Source organism: Gasterosteus aculeatus, chromosome 15 (assembly GCF_964276395.1).
Source record: "Gasterosteus aculeatus chromosome 15, fGasAcu3.hap1.1, whole genome shotgun sequence".
Classification (NCBI taxonomy): domain Eukaryota; kingdom Metazoa; phylum Chordata; class Actinopteri; order Perciformes; family Gasterosteidae; genus Gasterosteus; species Gasterosteus aculeatus.
The window spans coordinates 4,830,472-4,852,037 of NC_135703.1; the positions used below are offsets into that span (position 1 = coordinate 4,830,472).

The following is a 21,566-nucleotide window of genomic DNA, read 5'->3' on the forward strand; positions in this document are numbered from 1 at the left end:
TTTAGGAAATAGGAGAAGTGGAGGTTGTTTAGGGTTTCTATTTAATTGCCGGTGAGAACAAGGAAGAAACACTCACAGGGTTGTAGTCATCGCCAGACATAGATGGGGGCACCGATATGGGGAAGGCAGCCTGTGGAAAGACAATAAAAAGATACACCTGATGATATGCTGGTTCACGCTGTTAGTGACCGAGGAGCAGAGCTTTGGTCCCACGTGAGGCCAGAGGAAGTGATGTCCAGCAAAGACGTGGTTTCGCAAGGTTTTTAAAGGAAAAAGAAACAGACACAGAAATGTGAATTGAAAGTGAGTGGAAAAAGACATGTTGAAGTGGCCACACAGAACGAAGATAGATTAATAAATGCTGATGAACAGCAGTGACTCACAGCTGAAGTGTCACTGTCAGAATCTCAGCCCCTGACACATACGCACCTACAGTAGAATCCAGACTACCGCACAGTATCGGTGATTAAAAAGCTCCTTTTGTGGCATCGCACTTCAAATAAATGGCCTCTTTTTGGCAGTGTCAAAAAAAAGATACATGACATGCAAGAAATTAAGAAAGCACATTATGGACTAACTTCCTCTGTTTGCTTAAGTTCCTTTTTTTGTCAGTTGTAACGCTGCCTGAGAGGGACAAAAGGAAAAATCACAAACACACATCGACCACTTACCAAACATGATACAATACAGCAAAATATCACAAAAAAACACCTCACCCCCCACAACTATGACATGACATGTGTCAGATTGAGTGCTAAACTTGCAAAAAGAAAAACTGCCCCCAGGTCACTGTCCCCGGGGTCTTGAGGTCAAGTCCAGCACGCATTTCTTCGCATTCAGCCCCAAAAGACGGGGGGTGAGACTCCTACCTGGCCCCTCAAAATCCTCACTGATCCCCCTCTCAGAGTCCGTTCCCTATTTTAATCTAAAAGTTCACACGATGACAGACAATCGTTTGACACATCTGTACACGAGTGTCACTGCGTTGCACAACGCTCTTGTTTCCGGGCGTTTGAGTGAAGCGACTGCCTGTGAGCCATACGACAACCACCACATGAACCACAGTGCAAGCCTGACTCTCAGGATGTGCGTGTTCAACTAAAACAAAGTTGTTGGGTTTTTTTGCAGATGTGAAAGGTTACCCATAATTCTACAGTAGCTTTGAGATCCATATTGTAACGAGAGAACAAACAAACTATTGTGCGCTTCACTCAGGTCGATTGGCAGTTAATTATCGGAACACAACATACTATCTGCATCGAATTGTGTAAATAAAAAAATAGCTGCAAGCCCACAATGGTCAGAATAGAAGTTCACGTTTAGTGTGTGAGTGTGTACTCCAGCAAATGACAATGCAAAAGAAATAGATACAATGCTAAACATGTGTAAAAGGTGTGTTTAGAACGTCTCCATTGCATTGAAGGCTTATTTTAAGAAACCTTTTCATTTTAATGTCAAAATGACTTAACTATATCTACTAGTAACCATTCAATAAATAAATATGTAATTCAACCACTCCAACGGTTGCCAATTAAATTAAGCCAGATGATATAAAAGTAAAAAATTAACTGAATAAAAAATAATAAATCCCTTTTAATCACCCGGTAGTCTGGTCGGTTGGCGCCACGCGCAGCGCGTGGTTGTTCCAGTGTGACGTTTTTCCAATAAAAACGTCACACATGTTTAACAAAGGTAGAATGTTGCCGTACCTGCCACCACAACCTGAACGACTGAAGGCTGCACCGTAAGCGCCGCTCGAAGTCGGACCAAACTTCAGTGAGCATGTCGGCAAAAGACAACGGAAGTCCGGCTGGTTTCAGGTGCGTTCGGGGCCTCTTTGGGTGTCACCCAGTTTCAGGTAAAAAAAAGAAAAAAAAGGCCGACACCCAAGCTAGAAACTGTAGGGTCACTTCCTACTTTGTTTTTTTTTAAATGAATCAACGGTATTGTTGCATCGTGTATTCAAATTAAATGAATTCTTGATGCCGGTAAATGCTCGCCCTTCCCCAGTATGGCCGCTAGGTGTCGCTAGTTTACCGCGGTGTAAAAGCATTTTGATCCACCAAAACAATGGCAGTAAGCAATAACGAATGCAGTGGCGAATAAAGTGAGGCTTAACGTTTTATTTTACTCTTCAGAAAGAAAGTTGAAGCTTCTGCTGAGCTCTAATGTTCAGGAAACGTATTTGATGGATTAAAAACACATCTGCAAAAGAGTGGTCTCACTAATTACAGTGCCTGAATGTGCCAATCCCAGCGCAACCCATCATTAGAACTGATTAGTTAATAGTTTAAGAGTCGTAATGAGATCGCATGGAAATGGATGTTACAAAACATTTTTCCCTTTTTTAAAAGTTTGCTTCACCTTAAGCCGCTCTTGGCTCTGGGAGGCTTCGGTTTGCAGTCATAACATCGGTGATCTGTGTCCGTGCCGACGATGTTCTGGCTCAAGGTCGGCCTGCGCTGGGAAGGCGGTAAACCAGCCGCAGACACATTCTTGAACCCCGCGTTATTGTGGTCTCCATTTCATTTCTGCTTAAATGGACGAGGGCCTCTTTTCTCTTTCCACTTGTCATTGTACTGCAGCAAGTGGGGACACCCTCCCACGCTCCCCAACCCCCATTATTTCCCTCAAATTCTCACACTGTAGCTTCCTCTATGCCCCCCACCCACATATTTTTTACCCCACCGTTCAAGGAACTCCCTTGTCCCCCCCACCGCCCCCCAAAAAAAGCTCCCCCTTTGACATTTCATTTAAACATGTTGAATCAATTGAAGGCTTTGAACACCATTAACTTTCAGTCTGTTTTCCTCTTCTCGTTCCCTGTGAGGAGGGGAGAAAAAAACCCTTTAAGGCGGGTTTAAAGGGCATTTGGCTGAAGCTGTGTTTGGGTGGAAGTGAGGTCACTTTGCCTGCGACTCACGTCAAAAGACCCGAAGGATTCACGGGAATGCAAATTAGTCACACCATTGTAGCGCGCACAATCTCCCATCATGATCCATGCTGAGAATTGTCACGGCACTTGGTTACTGTCTCTCCCCCCCCGCACCAATACCGACCCCCTTAAAATGTGTGTGTGACCGAGAGAAATTAGTGGAGGGGGGGAGGGGCAAACAGAGTGGCTATTATTCTGCAGGGGAATGGCTCACAGTGTAAAGGGGGGGGTGCAGGGCTAAAAATGATAAAATAGTCCTAGCTTGTAGTACTTGACAGCTCTCCCTGGCACTGGTCACCACTGTCAAAGGGATCCATGGTTAATGCCTCAGGTCATTTCCTTTCTACTTCTGTCACAGCCAATAGAGGCTCAATTTCAATTTCAATCAAGACGAGGCCACGCTAGCAGCTCTGTGAGGAACTGCTTTGAGCTAAAGGCTAACGCCTGCATGCTAACATGCTTATGGTTGACAGTGTGCCGGTGTTCATTATATCCATTATCTTTACCAGACAGTAAATAAAGGCAACAACAATAATGAGATAAAATGTTAAATGATATGATATGGTGATCCCTCTAATAGTCGGATGGGCTATTTAAAAAAAAAATGGGAAACAACGTTGTTGAGCCATGAAAAGCGCTTTGTGAAGTCGATTCATGACGATACCTGCGCCTGCATTGTTCTATTCTGGCAGAGAGCGCGAGAAAGAAGAGCGTGTGTTTTCATAACCGTGTGTGAAATGTAATGGGCCTGTAATTGTGGCTCCCAGTTTCACCTCCTCCTGCCAAGGCCGAAGCCGGTGGCATTCCTCACATTGCACAAGGCACACGGCACACGTCACTCTTCCCTGAGCGGAAGTGATTGAGTGTTCACTTCTTTGACAGAATGACCCCCCCCTCACACACACACACACACACACACACGCACACTATACTTACTGCCTGAGAGAAGGACCAGGAACGTATTTGTGGTTGATTATACCTGTAAGAACAAAGTAGAGACAGGGAGATATTTAATGATGTCAGTCAGCACCAAGGAGCTTCATTCAGACTTCCTACTTCGGGACTGTTTGCACACTTTTAGCCGAGCTCTTCACGTCTCTGGCTCACTTTGATACGCCCCCCCCCCAAACAAAACAGATCCATATAGTCGGTGGGCCATCGGATCTGACAATGGACTTGGCAACCAGTCCACAGCAGCATTGGTAGCCACCAAACGAGTTCCCAACGCTTAAAATACACGTGTTACCTCAGGGCCTCACCCTGCAATTTCAGGGAAGGAAATTGTCTGACTGTTTTTTTCCCCCTGCCTTTCGATTGCGAAAATATTTGGTGCTTTCCTCGTCCTGTCATCCATACTCAAGTTTTTGTCTCTTCCTTAAATCACCAGTTTAAATAATATATAATATATCTGCAGGTGTCAGCCCCGTAAGCCAAATTGACGGTTTGAGAGAAATGAAACAGATGCACCATCTTATTTTCTGCTTTGTCATGAGGGAGAAAACGGTTTGCTGTTTCTTTTTTTTTTTCTGCCAAAACGAAGCCGACACTTGATTAAATCTGCCGTCAATCACGTCGCACGCATCCGTGTCACACGTTTATGAAACCATCCACCCTCGGTGAGTCAACTGCTCATCCCCCCCCCCCCCGCTCACTCCAAATGTGAGTAATGTGTTTTGATCGGGCGTGCGCCACTCTGAGAATAGAACCGACGGAAGGGGGGGGGGGGGCCAAGGCGTTTAGTCATCGATCGCCCGCGTTAACGTGGGGAGTCACACCTCCTCGGGGGCCCCGGGTCCAAGGCCTGGAGGAGGCACAGGGGCCGCGGCAGACCTCGAATGTTGCCGCGTTTCGCAGCGGGTGACTTATTATTTATAGTTGGAAGCGTCACGATTTGTCATAACGGTGACATTTCTAAAGATTACGCTGCGTAACGAAGGGAGAGCTCATTGGTGTGTGGGACTTGTTGTTGTGTAGTAGAACAGGTGTTGCAGGTCCTAAGAAATCCACTGTGAATATTTCAAACCTTCCATTAAACAAGTGATACACCCTCGGGATCGGGATCGTAACAGCGTTTAACTCCCTGTATGACGCCCTGATCGTTACACCCCCCCCCCACCCCGCTCTCTGAGCCTCCGCCCAGTGGCTTGTTTTAAAAGGATTCCACGGCTCGCTCACAGTCACTCCCTTCAGGAAAATTAGACCCTACCTGGTGTTTCTCAGTGTGTGTGTGTGTGTGTCCGCGTGTGTGTGAGGGACTCACCGGTTGAGGAAGTCACTGCTAGAGTGCCAGTCGGATCCCTGCGATACATAAAGATTAATGTGTTAAACGCACGCGGGTGATGGAGTCAGACTACGCCGGTGTGGTGGATCCGAAGGGCTCGGCTCCCTGAGATGCACTAAACATTCCCTCCAAAGCAGATTTTGATCACTACTTGTTTTAAGTTCATAACGTATGACTTTACGTGGCAAATTTTTATCTTGCAGACAAATCATTTATAATGTGGCCTTGTAAATTCTCTGGAATAAGTAAAAAAAAAAGGGGAAAAAAGGAAACCAAAACATTCATACATCTCCTGTTGTGGTATGTTAACAATAACACAGGATAATTCAGCCCATCATTCCCACGTGAGCGTTTGTGATGTGCAGGCACGAGATGTTAGTGGTTGGCAGAGGGTTAAGCAGAGTGCAGGTAGTGTTTCGGCTTAGACCACAGGTTTTTCAGAAAGCGCAAATTAGTGTGGACCGCAGGCGACTACGGCTCGACAAGCTTGGGTTGAGCAGGAAGTGGAGGAGAGATAAGAAGAGAGGCCCAATCTACATTAGTAGAGTCCATGCACAAAGAGGTGGAGGGTGGGAGGGGGCGGGGGGGTCGCTGCAGATCGTTACTAGGTATACATTGAAAATCAATGAGAGGCATAGTATTCCTAACCTGGCTTTTAAATGCTTAAAAGGCAACATATGTGCAGGAATAAGATCCCCGATCCCCGAAAAAAACCATATGGTCGCTCCATCAAAGAGGAGCGCGGTTGCATAACCATCGACTATCTGACACACGGGAAAAAAGGTAACTCGACATCAGCTATCCGGTTTCCCCACGTTGTTAAAAAAAAACACAGAAGGGTTGAGCTCAAAGGTCGCAGCGGGTCAGAGAGCCCGCCGGCTCAGTAGACCGGTCCTGTATTAATCCCTGAAGCTGACCTCCGCTCTCAAGTCCCATTTTGGAATCTGAATAAAGCATCATCCCATGTGCTCCGTTATAGTTCCACACCCAATGGTAAAATAAAGACGACACAAAAGATCACTCACATGAACTGCAGTTTTTAATAAAACGCTATTCAAAACTTACAAAAGGCAGATTGAGCAACAACAGACACTTCTTCCCCCGTGCTTTCTTAAATAATACTGTCACTGCATCTCTTGTGACCTAAGAAGGCCATTTGACCGGTGTGCCCCCCAAAGACCATTTATTACTGTCAACCAGCTGGGCGGGTAGGCCCTTTTTAGGTCAGTCAACTGAAACACAGGATATAAAAGTGTACTGAAATAGAGAGTGCATATCTTTAAAACCAGCAAAATGTTTTGCCAGTGGCAAAATTTAAACATCCTTTCCCCAACCGATGCAGCATTTGTCAACTCAAGTGACTATAGAAATCTCTCTGAAGTACAGGCACAGCTCACAGGAGGCCACCTTTGGTCGAGGCCAACGGAACCAACCGATCACAAAAGTGTCATTTGAGAAAACATGTAAAAGTAACATGTATAGTAAAAGCACACTTTCACCAGCAACACATGCTGTACTCCTATAACCTATTTATGCACTTTAAAATCAAAATAAGCAAATAGCTGAAGTGACAGCAGGCAAGTTTTCTGAAGTATTAAATAACGGTACCAGAAAGCATTTTAAACTGAAACATGACAAAAATGAATATGATACAGAGGAGTCCACAGAATCCTAAATCCAAACCAACGGTTTCTTCTTGAGGCAGCGACTGGGAGTTGTAGGCAGAGACGAGGTGGGCAGTGTTAAAGGGGCGATGAGGTGACGTAGTGAGTACTACTAAAGCCAGTTTGGTTGAAGAGTAGTAGTAGTGACACCAGGAAAAAATGGAGGTCAGTGGGGTTGGGGGGGGGTGAGAAAAGCCGGGAAGCTAAAAAAAAAAACGAATAAAAAACAGCTGGATGTTTAAAAAAAAAAAAAAAAAAATCGAAAGGCACTGAGAAAGGACAAAAGACAGGAACAGGAAGCCCCGGACAGGAAGCGCATCATCAGTGAGTCAATAGCTTAAGCCGCGTGATCCAACTGACCAGTAGTGAGCGATCTGCCGTTGCGCGCTTGGGGGTGGGGCCAACGGGGGCCTTTTTGATGTCCTCCTGGTAGGGGATGGTGGCGCTGTTGTGGAGGTCGGAGTTGGAGTAGTAGCGGCTGCCCCTGATGCGGTCCACTCGGACCAGGTGACGTTCCCCCGCGGGTCTGTAGGGCGGCGACACCGAGGGCACCTCCTCTGCGATGGTGGGGATCCTCTCGTTGCTCAGGTATCTGTACAGGAGGTCCTCACCTGAGGCGGAGGGATAATTCACTTGGTATTAGGATGAATCCTACGTTAATTATTTTTAGGAATATGCTGATTTGCTTTCTTGCAGTCTTCGATAAGAAGCACGATACCAATGTAATATCTATTCGTTCGACATTTAGCTGGAGAAAGCAGTTAGCCTAGCCTGAAGCCTCGGAGGAGCTAACCTCCCTCTGTGCATTTAATAATTTAAGAATATTTCAAACATCTTTCATTAGGTGATATAATTGATGCAGGCAATGGTCAATTGTCCATTATAATTGGATGGAAATTAACCATCATTGGCAGTGAATGTGTAATAATTTCATGGTATTCAGTTTCTTGACAACTTAAATGTGCTCAAAAGTCCCTCGTAGGGTAACTGATGGCCGAGTGCCGTGCTTCTTAATTTATATGAACAATGAGTGAGAAAATAGATCCTTGTCAAACCACAAACACAGAGTCATGGGGGTTTTCCCTGGAGGTGAGAGCGGCTGCGTGCCTACCTTTCCTCCCCTGGTTCCAGGGCTTAGCGTAGGGATCCACAACTCCGAGGCAGGTGTCCACAGGCATGGAGAGGGGGCGGGGCTTACCTGGAGGCGAGAGTTTCACGTTCCGTCAATCACTTTCATTTAAAGTCATTATTTTCTCCAACAGCCATTGGTGGAATATTTCTAAGATTCCCTGAAATGAGAACCACTGACCACGCGAGGACTTCTGCTCCCGCAGCCTGGGCAGGATCACGTTGGCCTCGATGGGACAGCCGACGCTCGGCTTGTCGTAATCTGCAATGGTGCAGCGCCGTCGGCTCTCCTGGTCCAGATAGGAGTTGGGTGACTCGGAGCCCTTCGTTTTTTTACTAACGCTGCGGAAGGCGTCCGTTCTCTCCTCTCTGCGTGGGGGAAACGAACGCCCATTCATTCATCACGACACCACATCCCACTCGTTTAAAGTTTAAAGCCCGAAGCAGTACAACCAGGAGGAAGGTGAGTGAGCAAACGCTGGTAATTCCAGTTAAATAAAGATGCTATATATTCCCCATTAACAATCAGTCCCTGGCCTTTTGAGCGTGGCCGTGTTTCCTCAGCAAGGTGAAATAGCTGTTGCGTAAGGGACCCGAGTGGGCTGAACACAAGCAGAACAGAATGTGCAGTAGGAGGAGAGGCGATCACAGGTTCCGGGACACACTTGTTATCAACCCAGGCGGGAGGTGTGGGATTGTGGCAAAAGTTGGCGAAGGGGGAGAGCGAGGGCCGCTCACTGCATTTCTCTGCGTCGCTTCAAACTCGACTTTAAACGACACGCGTGGGCAATTGAAGCCGGGGCGGCTCACCGTGGGGTGTAGGGCATCGGAGGAGGAGGGGGAATGTACAAGTTCAGGATGGCCGACCTCTCCTTTTTGGTCGATCCGTTAGCCGAGCCGCAGGGGGACTGGATTGTGATCGGGGAGGAGTTGTTCTGAAAAATACAACACGATGAATCAACGTCAGGTCCCGGCCGAAAAACGAATGAAGTCGTCGCTTCCCGCGGGCCCCTGGGAGGGGTTTACCACATGCGGTGAGACATTTAAGTGCCCGAGCGTGTCTCCTGCAGTAAGAAAGCTTTTTTTTTTTTTAGGTATGGAAAGACCAAAATAGTCAGCAACACATGTACTTAAAAACTGTACTCGTTTACCACAGTTATGACTCCAGACACCCGACAGCATCGAGCCAATGACGAGGCGCAGGACTACTTTTCAAACCCAAATGACACGATGTTGGTGCGATATATTCATGACAAACTAAACATCGCATTTGGCACATAATGAATCCACTTCCCTCCCCCTGTCCTCGTCCATGTGTACAAATCTCTTCCGTCGCCGAATCAAGGTGAACGCTTTGTCTTCGTTCTGCCTCCTGGAACCCGCTTTATCTCGGATAAACTAAGATGTCTGACTCTGATACCCCCGACGACTTGTTAAAACAAGACTCTGCTGATGACGTTGACGCCGGTCACCTTTGTGTTAAGAGGCTCTCTGTTGTTTTGAGAGACTCAACCTTATCTGATATCTTCTCATCTTCTCCGGCTATAAAACAGGCTGCCTGTGATTAGACAACAGTAGAGCCTGAGATTGGGCGGTGTTGGTTTACAACAGTCCTCTTGTCTCCCTTTTAGTTAAACGAGACTCGGGTGCAGGGATGTGGTTGAAAGCTAAGTGAAGCCTAATGTGTTCACGTGAGGGAGAACAACAAATTGCATTATGTGCATGTGAACTTATTAGCTAAATATTTACCAGCTAACCATGACCTTTCTTTGAACAAAAGACAGAAAAAAAAGAACCCAAATGATCTTAAGTCCTGTCTTCTTTACACGGCAACATCTGAGGCAATTTAATTCTAGAAACCAATTGGCTGGCAGCTCGACCGAATGACATCATGGGACTCTGTTTTCCTCTGGTGTTGTGCTTGAAGAAAACCTCCTAGGGTTGATTCAGCCAGTCGGAGTGGCTCTGTGACACTTGTCTGAACTTGCTGTTTTAGATTTAACTCCCTAAAAAGCTGATAATTGGTCGACAATGACTAGATGCAAAGGCTGTTGTTGATCTTCCATAATGAAAGGACGAAGAGTGTGTGCTCGTGTGCATGTACCTGCTGTACCGGGGGCTTCCAGCGCATGTTCTTGAGGGGGGCGGGGGTGAAACCGGTTATGCCCGTGGGCCTCTTCTTAAGGAGGAGAACCACACCTTTGGGGTCCTCCCTCAGTTTGAAGACCAGGTTTTTCAGCTGCCAGCCCACCTGGTTAGCAGGATCAGCACAAAACACACCATTAGTTTCTCATTGACCCTTACAGGGTGAACTCAAACAGACAGTATCAAACATGTTTGACCACAGATACTATGGTATTATTCAAAGAAACAACAAAACAGGTTCCTACCACTGTCTGCTGGTTGACCTGGATCACCTCGTCACCTGCATGGATCTTTCTGGTCATGTCTGCAGGGGACTAAAGAAAGAGTAAAAGGTCAAAGCCGGATAAACCGCTTTCATCGACTCAACTGTTTAGACCTGGTAGAAATCTGAGCTCCTTTAGAGCCGGTCCTGTCTGGTTTCAACTGTCTGCCTCTGAAATTCTCTTTTCAAAGAGCAAATATCTGTTGAGCAAACACTCTGAGCTCAATATGGGAGAAAACACAAATACTCTCTCCGTGTACGAAAATCAGTTGAATTGTTTTCCATGTCACACGGATGTCAAACAGGATTAACTAGTCGTTATGGCGATGATTCAGGGCCCTGATTCACAATTAAGGACCAGAGGCGTGAGGATCCAACCGTGGCAGTGATGCTGGTGCATTAGTCACTGACTGGTTGTCTCGGCGTGGGAATAGGTAGGACGTCTTTTTGTGGAGGCAGCGGAGGCTTCTGCACTGCGGTAATATCGATAAATATGACTAACAATTCACTGTACGGATCAGCAGTTCTTAACTCCCTCAGACAACTCTGTGCCCGCGGTGGAGGAGGAGGAGGAGGAGGAGGGTGAAGAGGAAGATGAGAAAGAGGACGAGCGCAAGGGGAATAGTAAGATGTGCTAATAAAAAAAATAGTTCCACAATGACCATAAACTATAAGAAAAGTTGAGGTCAGCATGTTGTCATACTCACATGTTCTGTCGTTCCTGTGATGACATGTAACCCATCGTAGGTAGACTTGATGTACATCCCCTGTGGCAAAAAAGTACAAATATTATATTCCCGTAGGGTGAGACATGCATGACGGCGAGAATGACAATTAGACACACATCGCATGCACTCCCGGCCTACAAACGCAGAAGACAAAAATTGAGAGGAAGCAAGGGGGGGGCGGATTGCTTACCAGACCCTCTCCCGGATTGATATCGGTCAGCTGGACCTCCTCCAAGCAGGCCGACTGGCTCATCAGGGGGTCAGAGGTGGTTCTCACGGTCTGATCGCAGATGCTGTTCAAAATCTTAGACTGCAGAGGAAAGGGCAAAAGAAAGGTCATCGGGGGATGAGATGAGAAGCACAATACTTTTAACTCCTCACTGGGAGGAGTGCTGCGCTAAATATTCTCATATTTGCATACTGCGCCTTTTGTAACCATCCCGTGTTGTACAGTTTGGCCTTATAGGGGACCAATAGTGTGCTATTAACTGGAAGTTCCAGTACACACACACACACACACACAAAACTCAACCTCCTTTCCGTGCGGTTCCTCGTTTGTTGTGATAAGAATTGGGTCTCTTCTCGAGCACATGCATTTTGTTTTGAGCACTTAATGTAGAGGAGGTGAGCGTGACACAAGTGGAAACTAATTGGCTTGTCAGAGAGAGACGACGTGCTGGAGGAAGCCCAGTGTTCCTTTCTGTAGAGCGCCAGGAACAGGAAACACTGACTGATGGCCGGGGGGGGCGTATGAGAGCCGCCTACCCGGTTGGACCTCGCCCCACAGATGTAGGACCATCTCGGGGTTTCGTGTAGTTTACATTAGGAGAAGCATAGCAAAGAGATTCAGTGTACTTACAACTTCCAGGATCTTCTCTTCCATCTCGTAAACGCTGCAGTCCTGTTAGAGAGGACAGTGATGACAGATTAGGCTCCAGAGCAGTAAACAACAGGGGAGAAGAAAGTATAGAGGTCGGGTAAATACGATGTAATCAGCATTCCACATATAGACCTGAGTATGTAGAACAGCCTCAAATAAACAATTCAAACCACCTATTTGCCTGAATTCTGGGGGGACGCTGTAATTGCATAAGGTCCTATATAAGGTTCAGTGAAACATATTGAACCGTGAAAACCCGATCGACATTCATAAAGTAGGTGGAAAGCCTTTGAGATATTCAGTGGTATGATTTTATGCAAATATTTGACTTCATCACAGCTAGTGGAGGTCTCTGGAAGTCAAAGAAGCACAGTAGCTGTGATCCTGGTGGTTTGTGGGAAGGATCCAAAAACAAAAATCAGCAAAGCCAGCTGTCCGTCTGTCTGTCCGTCCGTCCAGCCTCTCCGCCGTCCCCTCCACGTGTCCCGGCACGGCACTCGTAGGCTGCAGCTGGACTGACCACAGCTGAGGCAACAGCTTCCCCTGACAACTGGGCCCTGCTTCAGCTAAGGAGGGCGGGTGGGGTGTGGGCGGGCGGGCTCTGGTGGGGGGGGGGCCTGAAAGTGGCTTTACCCTGGACATGCCCCAAGGAAGGGAGGCCATCCATGAAAACACAGGCGAAGTGCTTCTGTCATAACGAGAAGGCGCAGGAAGATCGACGTCAACAAGTCTCTCGTCTCTCCGGAGGCCCCACCGTGCAAAAAGTAACAGAGGGGGTATCGGCGCTGTGGCCCTCAACAGCGTTACTGGCGTGCGGCGACATGCGCCGCGCCGCACAAAGCCGGCTCTGTTGCTCGTTGAACATCCATTGTGCAGACAGCGAACGGGGAGGTCGACTATGTTTTCCCATATTTTCCGTAGCTCGCACATTCCGCCGGGCTGAAGGGGCAGCGTCTGTTTTCAGAATGCGCTCGGCTTGTCACGCTGTTGGTTTGTTTGCCTTGGAAAGGTTCTAAACGACGGCCCGTCGCCGCGAGCGATGCTTTCACATCCGAGGCTGCCTAACTACGATTTTTCAAACTGCGTTTGAGAGCCTGTTCTTTTGTGCGTCTAATCTCTTTTGGTAAAATAATAAACAAGCGACTTACACACTTACAATAATTGGTTTGAATTCATTTGACATATTAGTTCTACAATACATTCTTCAGCCAAGCATTTGGTTATGCTTGTGTAAACCAGCTACTGCACATTTCTTTTAGAGACCGGCCCCTGGATGACTGCACTGTTGACTGAGCCAAGAGGGATGAGCTAAAAATACATTTTCAATGTTTAGAGGTCGTGGAAACAACAGTATCTGTGTGTGCTGCAGACATGGCCCGGCATACCTCCCGTTAAGTTTGAACATTTCTCTGGTCTCGCAGTCTTACCAAAACATGTGCATGCAATAATCGCAGATGATCCCTCTCAGATCTGTGCGTGATATCCAGATGAATCCCACATACATCTTTGTTTTGAACCAAAGTGCTTCTAGCAGAGGCTGAGGCACAATTCCCCGGGTGTACTGATCCCTCGCGTTGTGGACTCGCTCCCACAGCCGCCGAGGATCAGATGACTCCCCGTGTGCTGCTCCGTGGGCCTTTGATCGGCCACCAGAGCGGATTTGCCTGGTCGAGCAGTGAAGCGGTCGAGGGAGAAGAGTGCCGGCTTAGTGCCTTCACACTGCGCTGAAGTGAAGACCTGATCTTTTTTTATGTTGTTGAATATATTTGATGAAGTGCAGTATTTTCTTTGCAATAGAAGAGATATAAAGTTATCTAAACCAACAAAGTAAGGAGGGAATCGATGAAGTGCGTTCTTTGAAAGAGAACGACTTCCATGCCGCCGGGTCAGCCTGGACGCGCTCACAGTTTTATGGTTGTGTCCCATTGTGTGTGTGTATGTGTGTGTGTGTGTGCACACAGGCTTCATTCATGCAGAACACATAAATCGTGTGATCTGAAAAGCCCTGATTCTTGGCTGAAGTTCATGAAGGAGCCGTGCAAACCTCACACCGTCCTCCCCCATCATAAAACCAGTCTTCCTGCACAATCTATTCTATTAACCAGTGGCTCAATATCTGGCCTACGCAACAAAGGGGAGTATAGATGGTCTAAAGAAGGGCGCAAAGGAAGCCAAGAGCCTGTCAGCTCAGACACTTGAAGGATGTAATGAGTTGGACGTAAGCCGCCTCCTCCTCCGTGTTTTCTCCAGTTGCATACGAGCGGAAAGGCCAAACTGCATCCCTCCTCCAGTTGTTGGAGGGAACTAATCTCCCCAGCCTTACTAGACTCTTTCAGCACCTACCAGGAGTTTATTCTACACCATAACCTCTTCACTTCACAGGGCAGTGTGGGAAACCATATACCCCCCCCCCCCACACCCCCCCACACACACACTCCTGGAAGACCATGACCGAGACACCCACGGTAAATCACCAGAGGCGCTGAAATCCCAGACTCCAGCGAGGAAATGGGCACTCTGGGAAAGGAATTTATTTTGATGCAATAACCCCTTAAAAATGACACCTGCAGTCTGTGCAGCTTAGGAAGGAGTCGCTTAGCAGGCTTTGCGTAAGTCAAACCCTTTAGGGAGAACAAATTGCACATTCAAGCCCAAGGAAAGGCCGCTCCCCGGCTCCCTTTTGGTTAAAAACATATGACCAACCACTTTTGGTCGCATGAGGATGACGGAAGTTGACACCCGCTTTGTATCACGTGTCATGACGCAATGCCGGCGCAACACGGCAGAAAGCCGAGGGACCCAGTGCTCCTTGTCGGATGGAGCTTCGCCTCGTCCCTGCGTTAAACCAACGCACAGGAAGCGCTTCCAGACAGTTTGGTTTCCCGCTGCGAGCGTCTTGGGGAGGAGCAAGAACTGCAACCACATGGCTGAAAGTGTACGGCGGCCCGGGGAATTGTCAGCGGCCGGCCGTTAAAAGACAGCGGCAGTGGGTTTTAATGAAACTGGAAAGACAAAAGCCACGGTTACCATTAAAAGTCCCCGCACTGAGGGGGCCTCCTCATTAGCCGGCACGAGGTAAAAAAAAAAAGAGAAAAAGATCCCAGCAAAAACATCAGCATTTGCAATAACATGCTCAGACTGCTGGCTTCAGGCTGCTGCCGCGGCAGCCAGACCGCATTTCCCGTAACTCTCTTCTCCAACACTTTATCTCGCATGTCTGTGCCCCTGGGCCGGTACGCGCCGGGTGGAAAAACAAAAACTATTGTCTGCGCGTTTTCCCCCGGGGGGGAGCAAGCATGCGTATGTGCTGCGGAGGTAACTAGCGCGCAGACCTGTTGAACCGTGGTGGTGAGCTCCAGGCAAAGTTGAATGATCTTGTTCTTGGTATCCGTGAAGTCACTGATCCCGATGAGAGGCGTCCTGCGAGCAGACAAAGGGAGGTAAGGGAGAACATTAGGAGCCGGCGAGGGACGGCATAAACGTGACGTTAGATCAACACATCTCAGTGTGAAAAAAACGTTAAGAAACAAATGTCGTACGCGATTGCATCTAATTTTACTGCTGTACATAATAAAGTGATCTGCAGTGATTTACTGTGGAGTAAATCACAATACTTTTGTTTGCAAACCTCTTTTGCAACACTTTCTTCACCCAAAACATATGCACACAACTAACTATTATAAATGTGAGCTGCACAGATGTAATTACAGCACTTTTAAACACTGCTCTTACTGAAAAATGAAAATTGCCATTTAAATCATGACATCAACTGACGCAGCGGAGCACGCCACGAAAACAGAATAACAGATAAACAAATGCCCGTGTCCTCTCGCAGTAGTCACATGCCCTTCTGATGCCTGATCCGACTCGCACGGGCAGGTCAAGCCAAATCACCTGTCAAGCCACGCCAGGAGGCTCTTGGCGGCGCCGATCAGCTCGACCACGGAGGTGAGGAAGTCGTTGGGCGGCTTGCGCGAGATGCTGCCGTCGTACACGGGGCTTTTCCTGCGGTCCGACGTGGCCGCGTGGAGACTGTTGCCGGCGGCTCTCATCCTCACCACCAGACTCTTCAAGTTGTCCGTCTCGACCCCATGGTTCTGAAAGCGGGGAAGTGAATACATGATTGAAGGCAAAATTACAGCCGTTTTTTCCAATTGAACTCCAGATCAAAGCAAGCGAACCCCTCCGAAACACCTGGGAGGCGCTTGTTTTTTTGGAGTCCTCCAACAGTGGCGTCCCATTACCCGGAGAGCGTGTTGTTTCCTGCACAATGCAGAGCTGTAATCATGTATTTGACGTACATTATTTAAGTGCCCTTGTCTGCGAGAACAGCTCTGGCATTAAAATTCCGCCTCCAGTCCCGAGGATTGTTTTGGAGGCGTGTGCCCATTCAATCGCCTGATCCCCATCAAAGTTTGCATTCTTGAGCCGGGGGGGCCGTTTCCTGCTTCTGCCCTCCTCTGATACGTAGATTATTCAGGAGGCATGAAGGAGCGCAGCTCTGCAAAGCCGGCTATGTAGCAACTCAGCCCGCCGTGTTTGTCTGAGCGCGCGCACTTGATAAACACTTTAAAGCGCTTGCTGTAAAGTGTTTGCAGTGTTTTGACTGAACAAATGGGTTCGGGACTAATGCGTTGGTTAAAAGGTGAGCAAAGAAAGGGGCAGAAAAGGGCCGGCCGTCCTGGAAAATATTGGCTTACATGGCGTCGCAGCGCCGCCAGCGTGTGCGATGTGCCAGTAGCTAAATATGCATAGCGAGGAGTAAAACGACACACGTCTGGGATCTGGGAAGTGCTCACTGGGGCCTAGTTTTTTCCACTGCGTCGATCCAACAATGAGCTCAAAAGAAATATGCAAATCCACACAGTCAATCCTCGAGGAAGCACCGGACTAGTCAAACAGTAGCTGTAGGCTGCCTCCCCCGTGGCACAGACATGAAATGGATTGTTAAAACGTCATTAAAAAGGTACACAGACATCCTCGGGGGGGAGAAGAAACCAGACCATGTGATGGTTTGGGTTCTCATTGAGTCACTGTAGCACAGAGGCCGTGTGAGCCTCTCCCGGGTTCCTCATCAGCAGGCTAGTCACACAGTCACAGCGGGTCTAACTGGCCCACAGATGTCTGGCGAGCTCCAGAGCCACACTGCGCAGCCATTGACCGCGTCCGAGGCAAAAACGTGCGCTTCCAGTCAAACGCAATTTTTCACCCTCATAAGAGCATTTAAAGCTACATTTACATTCTTTCAGAGCCTTTTAGACATTTAGTTAATCTAGAATCAAGACGGCAGAAGCTATTTCTGTTAGCGCTAGTCGAGGCTCTTTGAAGGGACCGAGGACACTCGATTAAGTGCCCTCGGGAGAAAACAAAGAACGGCTAGCACAGCACGCCACTTCCTGCCACACGCTTGACATGGATCTGACTCGACAATGATCTAAAAGTATGTACCGTAGCCCGAGTCTGTGCATCTGTTGCTATAATGTGTCATCCAAGGTTAGCCCTTACGTTATAACTGGGGATAGAGAACAACCCCCGAGGCAATGCTACATTACATTTACAGCAGCTCTGTGGCTCACAGGGCCAGATGTCGTATACTCTACGCTCAATGTTTATGCGTGTTGGTCTTTGTGTGGGCTGCCGGGGTCCGAGAACAAACGAAGAAGTGTTGGGTTTCAACGCCGACACCGCGGCTCAGAGAAGTCCGGCACAATGAATTCAAATGTTCTCTCCGCGTGTCCCTGGACAGCCGGGGGTTTTTTTTCGGCTGAGAATCGATGCTTCCTGCAGGTCTGTGGGGTTGTGTGTTAGGCCATCGGCCGTGGGACATTGGGTTGAGACTGCTAAGAGGACCGCTCAGGTCCCTGATGTATAAGAGGTGAAGTCTTTACAATGCGTGCACATGCTGGTTTTACGAATCATGGGGAAGAGACGAAAGACGAATGTGACTGCAGCAACAGGAGGAGTCTGACCTTACAGTGAACAAAATGAGAGAAGGCGGGGGTGGGGGGGGGGCTTCTGTGGGAGATGGTGGCCTGTGTTCCTTTTGGTAGTAGTGGCCTTGCCTTGGTAAAAAGTTAATTGAATCGGGGGCCTCACTTCCTCCCACGGGACCTGTGGAAGGCCACGGGCTCCTGCTTAATAAGGAAACCCCGAAAGGACAAGAGAGTCCAGCATTCCTTAAGTTCCAAGGGACAGAGAGGGGGGGGGGGCATATAAAACACACACTGACACGGTAGACACACCAACAGTGCAACAGTGCATTTAAAGAAAAGGGAGACTGACGTTCACATGCAAGGAAAAGGGGTTTACTTCAAATAACAAGCACCACGGTGAGGAAGCACTGTGGAGGCCAGGAGAGGAAAATGATTTGAGATTTCATTGCCATGATGTCAAGGTTCTCGGGGTGAATAAAAGTCTGGGCCTGATTTCCATGGTGGTAGAAGAGGTTATGACCCACCAGATGTACCATGTGGTACTTGTTGTAAGATGAGTAAATCTATCATCCGAACAAGGAAAAGGCACCTGTGGATGCGCGGAGCAGCTCACGTGTGTGCCAAAAAAACATGCATGCTTTCAGTGTGCCCACGCGGCAGATCACTGACTAAATGAATCCAAAGAGGGCCCAAAGATTGTTGGAACCAAACCCAAATCTTTCACATCTGCAAGAGGCCGCCTCGTGTTGGAGAGAGATTTTCCAAGTTTCTTCAATATAAAAATAAAAGGGTGCCCCAAACGATTAATGTAAAGCCTTTTAAGAGAGCGTAAAGGCAGAAACGCTGACTCTGATCAAAACGCCGGCACCGCAATCTGGGGCTTTTATGGCACAGGAAGTGCTAAAACTCCAAATCAATCCCATCTGCTGGAAAACCTGCTTCGCTTTCAGCGGGCAGCGTGGACGGTTTTCATCGCTCTTTTCATGCTCGCTAGTCGAAGGCAGACATGGTTTTGTTTTGTTGGCAGATCCTTTTCGAGGCTATGATGAATGCAGGGGTCTATATTCTCAGGTGAGAAGATGGCTGCAGCAGTAACAGTGGCTGTTCAGACCCTTAAAGCAAATGTACCTCACAGTTGCATGTATGCAGCGTGCGTCAGAGACTCTTATCTATCTGATCAAACTGCCACCTATTGCAACGCAGCGACCGTCCACCGCCCCCGTAAGCTCGCGCAGGTTTCGAAACGGCCAAAATGGAGCCCGAGGCCCCTTTAGCCCGACCTCTCCTCTCTGCGAGTGACACTGGCGTGTGTGTGTCCCCCCCCCGTCCTCGGGCCCACTGAGCTGTGTGGGAAATCACCAGCCCTTCTGCATCGCTGGTTCCTTCAGCCGCCGAACCAGACGCCACAGGCGGTTTTCTTATTTCTTATCAGTGGAAGGGGACATTGAGGACGAGGGGAAGGGACACGGACCGCCAGAGAGCGCCAGTTTTCTTACACAACCTCCCCAGAAGACATCTAGTCACATCTAGATCTGGACACGCGTCACATTGGGTCCACTGACCAGAGCGCAGAGCAGATCCACGGCCTCCAGCACCAGCTCCTGGTGTCCGATCCTGGCCACGCCGAGCTCCTCCAGGTCTTGATGCGTGATCTTCAGGAGCTGCTCTCCGCTGATCTTCTCCCGCTCAAAGTTGCTGACATACTGCTGCAGGCTGTCGTCCAAACCTGGACACACACACACACACACACACACACACGGGTTGAAGATTAGAGGGATTCACTACGTGAAAAATACACAGCGGTCTGCTCTTTTATAAACGGTTCACGTCAACCGTCATTTTCAGGAGCCATTTTTCATGTCGATTTTTTTTTTAATCGACATGAACTAATAAGAAGGGTGGATACAGTCGTTCAGCCAGTGTCCAAATAGAGAGTGTGTGTGTGTGTGTGTGTGTGTGTGTGCGTGCGCGTGTGTGCATGCATGTAGGTAGAGTGCACACAAGGAACAGGTGGGACCGCTATCTTTCCTAGACAAACGCACCACAAACAGTAACGGTTGGGACCTTTTAGTCCGTTGGGCTGGTTAAACAATGGATGGCTATATTTGTGAGCGTGGGGGGGGGTGTGGGGGGGGAGGGGGGGGGGGGGGGTTTGTGTAGGCGTTTCAAATTGTGCCAGCGTTAGCGACGTTCTCCAACAACAAATGAGCGTCACACTTCCAACGGCTTTGGCCGTGGAACATACGAGGACGTGACTCCCATGAATCTAGGGTGTACTGAACTGCAACAGGCTCTTCTGATACTGCAGAATGAAGTATATACAGTGCACTGCCACATATAAACTGTGTGTGCACGCGTGTGTGTGTGTGTGTTTGTGCAAAAGTCAACGGCATCTTCCTCCCCATCAAAGAGCGCACAGAGAGGGGGCAGCTGCAGAGACATGGCCCTGTGCCCCGCTTTTCTGAAAGACACACTCGCTGTGAGTGTGCACAAACACACACACACAAACTCACAAATAATGGCGAGAGAGGTTTTTTTTTCTCGCCAATACATTTTCAGTTTGACATTAAAGTCACAAAAAGTACTTTTTTTTTCCCTCCCCAGGAAACCGTAACTCATCTACAGACGACGGCCTCTGTGTGAAATGAGGAGTTCTGGTTGAGGAGTCGCTGCGTGTGTTCCGTGGTCAATGGCCCCTCACGCATCTGTGACAGTCAGTCTCTGCATGTGTAACGGAGAGTATGCAAAGGCTATAATCTGCGTGTGCATCTCGGTAGTCAAATGCTGAATAAACATGATATGACGTTGCGTTTTTCAGCCGGGAAAATGATTTTGCGCCGCCAGTTTCAACGAGTGCTGACCTTAATATCTTCTACTTTTTTATCACAGTTCTCTGTTCTGTCGTCACAGGCTGCAGTGCTAACAAAGCTAATCAAAAGAAATAACAGGAGGAGATGTCTTGTGATTCCTCACCATTCCAGTACTGCAGGCTTGGTATAAACTGTCACAGTACCACCACACATGCTGCATTGTGTTGCCCTCGGGCTCAAACTACCTACATAGGTCTCAATTCAATTCATTTCAAATTCCAGTGTTCCAGTGAGGCTTCCCCCCCCCTCCCCTCCCTGAAAACATTTTTGATCCTCCGTAAAAAAAATATCTGAGAGTGAAAGTCACCTCGGCGGAATTGAAGGGAGATTCCATTATGGGTTGTTAACCATTAGCTTCCGCGAGTCAAGTCCGGTTACGCTCATCGGATTCTTCTCATTCCTTGGCACGCTAAGCTTCGGAGAATTTTAAGCTTAACCCCCGTCTGGCCAACAAGCGAGGGGATCTTCTACACGTTGTAAGACTTAGAGAGAGTGAACTAGCCCGACCCACAACGGACCCAACACGAGCCAAACAAACAAACACTGGGCCAGTGTCTTAATGCCATCAGATACAAATAAAGACTTGGATTAGGAGGATGAGGGGGGGGGGGTCCTCTCTGCTGTGTTTAAAAAGGCATATCCTGTTGAATCCTGTTGTATCCCGAATGCAGCCTAGACGTCTGACTTCAGAAAGCTTAGAAGCGCCGGGTCACTCGAGTGTCCAAACTGAGCTGCATTAG

At 48.2% G+C, this 21,566-nt stretch overlaps 1 protein-coding gene across 1 annotated transcript in view; it reads right to left on the reverse strand.

Annotated features, from left to right (window-relative positions):
- The window catches only part of cnksr3 (cnksr family member 3), a 35,962-nt gene that overhangs the window by 4,725 nt on the left and 9,671 nt on the right, over positions 1-21,566 (reverse strand). The window contains exons 2-16 of the mRNA XM_040199122.2: positions 19,519-19,682; positions 15,918-16,120; positions 15,356-15,443; positions 12,003-12,044; positions 11,334-11,453; positions 11,123-11,182; positions 10,399-10,467; positions 10,113-10,259; positions 8,819-8,943; positions 8,190-8,377; positions 7,992-8,078; positions 7,241-7,491; positions 5,196-5,233; positions 3,872-3,914; positions 77-130 (exon numbers count right to left, since the gene is read on the reverse strand). Of these exons, the coding sequence (XP_040055056.2) occupies positions 77-130; positions 3,872-3,914; positions 5,196-5,233; positions 7,241-7,491; positions 7,992-8,078; positions 8,190-8,377; positions 8,819-8,943; positions 10,113-10,259; positions 10,399-10,467; positions 11,123-11,182; positions 11,334-11,453; positions 12,003-12,044; positions 15,356-15,443; positions 15,918-16,120; positions 19,519-19,682 (1,679 nt within the window). The remainder of the gene's footprint in view (positions 1-76; positions 131-3,871; positions 3,915-5,195; positions 5,234-7,240; positions 7,492-7,991; positions 8,079-8,189; positions 8,378-8,818; positions 8,944-10,112; positions 10,260-10,398; positions 10,468-11,122; positions 11,183-11,333; positions 11,454-12,002; positions 12,045-15,355; positions 15,444-15,917; positions 16,121-19,518; positions 19,683-21,566) is intronic.